The sequence below is a fragment of the Macrobrachium rosenbergii genome, chromosome 51, assembly GCF_040412425.1.
Source record: "Macrobrachium rosenbergii isolate ZJJX-2024 chromosome 51, ASM4041242v1, whole genome shotgun sequence".
NCBI lineage: Eukaryota > Metazoa > Arthropoda > Malacostraca > Decapoda > Palaemonidae > Macrobrachium > Macrobrachium rosenbergii.
The window spans coordinates 2735247-2743536 of NC_089791.1; the positions used below are offsets into that span (position 1 = coordinate 2735247).

Here is an 8290-nt window from a genome sequence, read left to right on the forward strand (position 1 = left end):
TAGAGAATTTTATATTAAAAGAAAACAAAAAGGTAAACAAATGAGATAAATAACAAACAAAAATAAATTACATATAACAAGTAAACTGAAGTGAGAGTTATTATTCATTAGTTTATATATATATATATATATATATATATATATATATATATATATATATATATATATATATATATATATATATATATATATATATTGTGACCGCCCGCCATCTAGTGAGTGCAAAACTCACTAAATATGTATATTTGTAATACCTCCTAAATTTCTTCTTTAAAGTCCCTGTTCTGTCACTCCTTAAAATTACCTTGTTTCCTCCTCTTCCTTAATGGGGAGAGGAATTTCAGCTCGTATCGTGTACATACCTATTTTGTCAGTGATCATATTATTATTATTATTCGTGTATTTGCATATTGGTGTTATTCATTATTTATTATTATTTTAATAGTGTCAAGTTGTAAGAAGTTTATTCATATAATTATTTTTCTTATTTTGGTGTTGGGAAGTTTAATTATAATCATAAAAATCGTTCAAGTGTTTCTATAACCGGCATATTGACTATAATACATTCAGTGCTTATTTTATTTGAACAGTGGAGCAGTGTGCAGTGTTGGTATCAGTATAACAATTATACATGAAGGGCTGAAACAGATATATTTTTTTGGTGATATATTTTTTTATATATGTAAGTTGTTGTGGTGTACTGCAGGTCATCATTTCTTTAGCCTTTGTCACCAAGGTTAGGTACACTTCACAGCTTGGCTTCCTGGTTTGACAGTTGAGTATTAAGAATTTTGCCCTGGTCAAATTAGGGGCCGTGACATATATGGGGGCCTGTCCGGGATCTGTTTCTTCAGTGTGTAACCTGATACCCATCTGAACACTCCTGCACGTAAGACTCCAATTATTGTGCGTAAGTTTATTTATATTGATTTTTCATATTTCCTACGGTATGTACATGGTATCTCCTCTCCTGCTCCGTGAGCTCTCTAGGCATCTGTATTTTGGAGGAAATATCGGCAGCGTATTTTGTTAGTCGTTAGGGATCGGCAGTTGAGCCTGCCATCATTTAAGCCCGCCCCATCATACGAGCCACCCTTACGGACACATCTGGCTGCGACATTGGACGTCCTCATTTTTTTTTTCTCATCCACCCGTTGTATTTACGCCTTCCTCGTCCGTCGGATCGTCTAAGATCCATCGTGATCAGCGTCCTTAACTGCGTTATTTGTACTTTGTGAAGTCTTTAACTTCATGGATAGCTGGGCACCCATCATTTATATTTTGTCTCTTAACTCTATTAAACGTTTATAATTTTGTACTTTGTATTTCCGCGACCTCTACTAGTACGGTAGTTTCGCTCAGCATTATTGGTACTTCGTGAGTGACTTGTTCATTTTACCACTACCTCTATTTACGTCCGCGAACGCTGCTAGTACGGTAGTTTTCGCTCATCACTACCGATACCTCGCGAGTGACTTTGTTCATTTTGCCACTACCTTTATTCATCATTGGCATAAAGATATTTTTGAACGTTAACGAGTGGTACACGTAGTTTGGCTGTCTTAGGATTATATCGTGCTTATGTAGTTTTGTATAGTTTACAAGCTTCTCGTTATATATTAGATAGTTGTTCATAGTTTAGTCTATTTGTGTTAGTTTCTTGTGATCGGTAAACATGAAATATATTTTTGTGATTGCTAGTATTATGGTGCTTGCTGTCTTCTTATAGTATTGAGTGCTCTTATTGCCGAACAGTTGCTTAGTTTGTGATTTTTGCATTGAAAAATTTGAATACCTTGTTGGATAGGTTAAGACAATTTATCAGAATCAGATAAAATTGTCTAGCATAATCATAAGCATTATCTTTGCTCCTCTTGTGTATCAGCTTAAGTATCTAGTTTTCATCAGGGTTTCATAGATTCCTCAGTCCTCTATAAATGTTCTTTTTGAAGTTTATAGTACTTGTTCCATATAATCTTAAGTTTTAGTAAGTATTCAGTCATAACTGTTACTTTCCATAATGTTCAATGTAGAGAAATTTTTGTCTACTCCTAAAACCGAACTTCTAACCTTGCGTTATGCGAAGAAGCAGGAATTGCTGACCATTGCTAAACATTGGAATATAACTGTAGATCCATCTCATGTCAAAGCCCGATTAATCAATGATATTCTGCAGTTCCTTATTCAGAAGAAAGCAGTTGATGAAGGCGATGAAGACGTGGAAGATCTACGAAGTCTTACAGAGCAATTGCAACGCCTTCTGTTGATCCAGAAATGGAGAAATTGAAACTGCAAATGCAAGTACTACAGTTGCAACGTCAAACAGAAGCTGAAAAAATCAAAGCAGAAGAGAGAAGACTAGAGTTACACCATCAAGCGGAAGAAGCGAAACTTGCTCTAGAACTAGAACATCAACGACAGCTCAATGAGTTAGAAATAGAAAGGGAAACCAAAAGGGCTTCTATTCTCTAAAGACTAAACAAGATGAAAAGCAAATTCCTGATCCATTTGACCTTATAAAGGCAACCAAACTAGTACCAGAGTTCAATGAACGTGACCCTGAAGTCTTCTTTTAAAACTTTTGAGGACACTGCCGCAACTTTAAACTGGCCTAAAGATAAGTGGGTTCTCCTCATCCGAAACCATCTTAAGGGTAAGGCATCTTTTGTTGCTTCTCAGTTATTAACTAACAAAGATTATGATTCTATTAAGAAAGCTATATTGGATGCCTATGCCATTACTGTTGGGGATATCGGCAAAACTTCCGAAACTCCTTCAAAAGTGCTTCACAGACATTTGTAGAGTTCTGCGAACTGAAGATCCGGCAATTGAATAAATGGTTAAGTAAGGCAGAAGTGCAGGATTTTGACTCCTTTAAAAACTTAATTGTGTTAGAGGAATTAATCAGGAAGCTGCCTTTAAATATAGCCACACACATAATGGATAAAGGCGAAACCAATGCACTGAAAGCTGCTAGCATTGCTGATGATTTTGCACTAATCCATAAATACAAACCTTCACAGTCCAAATCTGTATCCTCTCATAAATCTTATAAATATTCTTCACAGGTGTGTTCGTACTGCAAGAAGGAAGGTCATGATATTCAGCACTGCCCCTTGCCTCAATGTAAAAGATCTGACAGTGTGAAATCTGCCACCAGCAAACCTGAACAACCTTCCTCGAGAACTAATCAATCCCATCAAAAGACTCTCCATGTAGCAATTCCAAAACAAGAGGAAGATCCATTCAAAGCATTTACCTGCGCAGGGTCATTAAATGGTATACCTGTTGAGTGTTTAAGGGACACAGGTTCTACTCAGACAATTGTGAGCGTGACCAAAGATCTACCACTGGAACTAACTAAAGAGTACATCACAGTTACAGATTTAACTACCAGCACCACTTTACCCTTAGCTAAGGTAAGGTTATGTTGTCCTTATTTTGACGGTGATACTGTCGTTGCAGTAACTGACAAACAATTACCTCATTCGTCAGTGCAAGTAATCTTGGGTAACGACCTTGCTGGGTCAAAGGTACTTGACACAAATCTGATTATCACTGATCCTCAGATCATTTTTAATAAAGAAAATACGGACAAACAGCCTACCAATGAAGCAGAGATAGTACAAGTTGCTACCAGGTCAGCCCGAGAAGACGAAAAAGCAAACCTAGATAAGCAAAATAGAACTACAGCGGCACTAGACATCATCGATATCCATAAAGATGATTTCAAATATCATCAGAGGGCAGATCCCAGCTTAGCAGTTTGCTGGAAGAAAGTCTCAGACATTAATGATTTATCCAAAACTCCTTGTTTTTATCAGGATAAAGATTTTCTTTTTCGCCTTTTCAGACCATCCAAATCTCCGTCCACCCATACATGGCTAGATCAACATCAACTTGTTGTACCTTCGGTCTTCCGAAAGTCATTGCTGGACTTGGCTCACTCCACCGAATCTCATTTGGGAATTCACAAAACTTTCGACAGATTGGCTGAGAACTTCTTCTGGCCAGGAATGAAGAAAGATGTGAAGGATTTCGTTCAACAGTGCCATCATTGTCAGGTCACCGGTAAGCCCAATGAGTCCATTCCACCTGCTCCTCTCCAACCCATTCCAGTGCCAAAAATCCATTTGATAAAGTAATCATAGATTGCGTGGGGCCATTACCAAAAACGCGAAGGGGAAATGAATATTTATTAACAGTATTATGTCCTACCACTAGATATCCTCTAGCAATACCCATAAAAATATCCATGCAAAAACGATCATTGACAGCTACTTAAAGTTTTTACCACCTTTGGGTTTCCTAAAGAACTCCAATGTGATCAAGGGACCAACTTCACCAGCAATCTTTTCAGGCAAGCAATGGCAGAATTCAGCATTCGTAATGTGTATGCCACAACATATCACCCACAGACTAATGGGGCCCTGGAACGTGTCCATCAAACGATAAAGAGCTTACTAAGGAAGTACATAGTGAGACTTCAAAGACTTGGGATGAGGAACTAGATCTACTCATGTATATCTTGCGAAGTGTCCCTAATGACTCTACTGGTATATCCCCATTTGAGCTAATGTTCGGCAGAAAGCCCAGAACAACCTTAAGTATGGTCAAAGAGGATATCATAAACAAAAAGATAGAAACAGTCTCCAGCGTTTCCTCTTACCTAAGTGACCTCAAAGAGAAACTATTAAATATGTACAATTTTTGCATTTAACAATATTTCAATTTCACAGAATAAGATGCAGAGATTGTATGATCGGAAAGCTAAGGTGAGGTCCTTCCAGCCAGGTGAACGAGTACTGATCTACCATCCAATTGCAGGAGCACCTCTTCAAGAGAGATATATTGGGCCATACGAAGTTATTCATAGACATGGTAAGGTAACCTACCTCATTAGTACTCCAGACCGTAAGAAAAAATCACAACTAGTACATGTAAATCTGTTAAAATCCTACCATGGTCCTACTCCAGTAATTGGTCACCTAGTATCTTCTGACTGCCATAAAGAAAAATTGGAACAACCTTGCCAGAAAGTGGATTCTGACTCCTCTAATGAAGATAACTTACTTTCATGGAAGGACTGTACAAACATTGAGATATTAAATTCATTAAACTCTTTCTTAAATCAGTTGGAGCCTTCTCAAAAACAGGAACTAACTTCACTTTTACTTTCTTTTCCTGAGGTGTGCTCAGACCAACCCCAGGACTGTACCATTATCAGTCATGACATCATGCTAGAACCAGGTGCTGTTCCCATACGCCAACCATTTTACCGTGTGGTAGGAAAAAAGCTGGAGATATTGCGCCAAGAAGTAAAGTATTTGCTTGATAATAACTTAGCAGAACCTAGTCTGTCTCCATGGGCGTCTCCATGCATACTGGTACCTAAACCTAATGGACAGTATAGAATGTGTACAGATTATAGGAAAGTCAACAACATCACAATAAAGGATTCTTACCCTCTTCCCAGGATATCTGACATTCTTGATAACATTGGAAATGCTAAATATCTAACTAAAATAGACCTCCTTAAAGGATATTACCAAGTCCCTCTTACTAATAAAGCTAAAGAAATATCTTCATTCATAACCCCTTTTGGGTTGTATTCTTACAGGGTCATGCCTTTCGGCCTCTGCAATGCTCCAGCCACCTTCCAGAGGTTGATGTCAGAGGTGATTAGAGATCTTGATAACACCTACGTCTACATGGATGATTTAGTTGTTGCCACGAACGCCTGGTCTGAACATCTGGATGCAATAAAGAAACTTTTTCAACGGTTATCCACGGCTCAGTTAACCATAAATCTAGCTAAAAGTTCCTTTGGTTTAGGGAAGGTAACATATCTTGGGCATGTTATTGGAAATGATGCTTCCGGAACTGGCTTTGGGGGGGTCTTGATGCAGCAACATCAAAGTTCTTTGGCCACACCTCCTCCGCCTCTGCATCATCTCATGCCCATTGCCTATTACTCGGGGTACTTCAAAGGAGCCCAGACACGATGGGCAACAATTGAGAAGGAGCTTTATGCCATAATCGCTGCTCTTCTCCACTTCAAACCGTATCTGGAGGGCAACCAGCACGTGATCATATACACAGATCACAACCCATTGATCTTCCTGGATCGAGCGAAATTGAAGAATAATAAGCTTCTACGATGGTCGTACATCCTCTCCGAATTCAACATTAAACTGCAAGCCATTCGGGGTCCACAAAATATATTAGCAGATACTCTCTCCAGGATACCTCAAACTACATCCTAATCTGAACATGACTTGCGGCCTGTCATGCGCTACTCTCTTCAGTTGCTCCACTTCGTAGAGCCCTCTCAGTGGGGGGGAATGTGACCGCCCGCCATCTAGTGAGTGCAAAACTCACTAAATATGTATATTTGTAATACCTCCTAAGTTTCTTCTTTAAAGTCCCTGTTCTGTCACTCCTTAAAATTACCTTGTTTCCTCCCTCTTCCTTAATGGGGAGAGGAATTTCAGCTCGTATCGTGTACATACCTATTTTGTCAGTGATCATATTATTATTATTATTCGTGTATTTGCATATTGGTGTTATTCATTATTTATTATTATTTTAATAGTGTCAAGTTGTAAGAAGTTTATTCATATAATTATTTTTCTTATTTTGGTGTTGGGAAGTTTAATTATAATCATAAAAATCGTTCAAGTGTTTCTATAACCGGCATATTGACTATAATACATTCAGTGCTTATTTTATTTGAACAGCGGAGCAGTGTGCAGTGTTGGTATCAGTATAACAATTATACATGAAGGGCTGAAACAGATATATTTTTTGGTGATATATTTTTTTTATATATGTAAGTTGTTGTGGTGTACTGCAGGTCATCATTTCTTTAGCCTTTGTCACCAAGGTTAGGTACACTTCACAGCTTGGCTTCCTGGTTTGACAGTTGAGTATTAAGAATTTTGCCCTGGTCAAATTAGGGGCCGTGACAATATATATATATATATATATATGTGTGTGTGTGTGTGTGTGTGTGTGTGTGTGTGTGTGTGTGTGTGTGTATATACAAACAATAAACTTCAAGTGTCGTTTAATAACCAATTCGCGCTACTTCGAGAACAACACCGAAGGGGAATTATAAGTGATAAATTATTTGGTACCTGACAGTACCCACGACATTTAGTTGATGTTCTAGACCATTCGGCTGGCAAGAGAATTATGAGTCAATGCCGATTGTACCGTACATATACTCATCGGCATCAACCCACCCCCACCATGACAGCTGATTGATTAATTTGAAACACATAGCTATGTATGAATTTTAGATTTTCTTTCAGGTAGGCAGCAGTGAGTTGCTGTTGATGGGATCTTTAGTGAACCAAAGCCTACTGTGTCTGGAGTTCCTCAGGGTAGTGTTCTTGGTCTACTGTTATTTTCAGTGCATACAGGTGATATGGTTGTTGGCCTGGAAAACAAGATTGTTCAGTATGTCGATGATGCAACACTTTTGGGTGAAGAAAAGTCTCCACTTATGAGATATGAAGCTGCCCCCAGTCTCACCTGGGACAATGACTGGATCAGTGAATGGTGGAGTCAATGGGATATGTGGCCGAACTCCAGTAAAATGAAAACTACTAATTAGCAGATCTTAAACAGATTTTCCATCCCTCCTCCCCTTCAGGTGGATGGGGCTTTGCTGAATGAGTCTGAGGCTAACTGTTCTAGGCGTAACTTTTGACTCACATCTTACTTTTGAGAAACATCTAATGAAGTTTCAGCATATGCAGTACGGAAGTTAGATATTGTTTCATAAGGGTTCATATATTTATATCAGTGATAAAATCAGTACAACGTGTTTTAGGTCATTTGTCTTTCCTTTACTAGAATACTGTTCTCCAGTGTGGATGTCTGGTTCTGCCAGAGATTTATCTTTTTTCGATAGAATGGTTCGTGGTGGAAGGTTTCTGTTTCATAATAGTAGCAGTTATGACTTGGACTATCGACGGTTGGTCTCTGTTTGTCTCTTTTTCAAAAGTCCCGTAGGGGGGTAGTGCCGTCAGTGCACCTCATGCGGTGCAATGTAGGCATTACTTAAGGGTCTTTGCAGGGCCCCTTCGCCCCCTAACTGCAACTGCCTTCATTCCTTTTACTGTACCTCCGTTCATATTCGCTTTCTTCTATCTTACTGTTCACCCTCTCTTAACAATTGATTCATAGTGAGTGCTTCAAACTTTTACTGTCAATTTCCGTTTCAGCGCTGAATGGCCTTAGTTGCCCAAGTGCTTGGCATGTATGCCTAAACTCTATAAAT

General features: G+C 38.6%; 1 protein-coding gene across 1 annotated transcript; it reads left to right on the forward strand.

The window, feature by feature from the left end:
* Positions 1-2020: 2020 nt before the first annotated feature.
* LOC136833534 (uncharacterized) lies at positions 2021-6266 on the forward strand. The gene is made up of 6 exons (XM_067095760.1): positions 2021-2218; positions 3069-4071; positions 4315-4478; positions 4740-4886; positions 5136-5407; positions 5621-6266. Exons 1-6 carry the CDS (start codon positions 2021-2023, stop codon positions 6264-6266), a joined length of 2430 nt encoding a protein of 809 aa, XP_066951861.1.
* Positions 6267-8290: the final 2024 nt, after the last annotated feature.

Coding starts and splice junctions, on each gene's coding strand:
- LOC136833534 (XM_067095760.1), top strand. CDS start 2,021: ATGTTCAATGTAGAGAAATTTTTGTCTACTCCTAAAACCGAACTTCTA. Junction 2,219..3,068: donor TTGATGAAGGCGATGAAGAC/GTGGAAGATCTA, acceptor TATTCTTCACAG/GTGTGTTCGTACTGCAAGAA. Junction 4,887..5,135: donor TTATTCATAGACATGGTAAG/GTAACCTACCTC, acceptor TTCTTAAATCAG/TTGGAGCCTTCTCAAAAACA.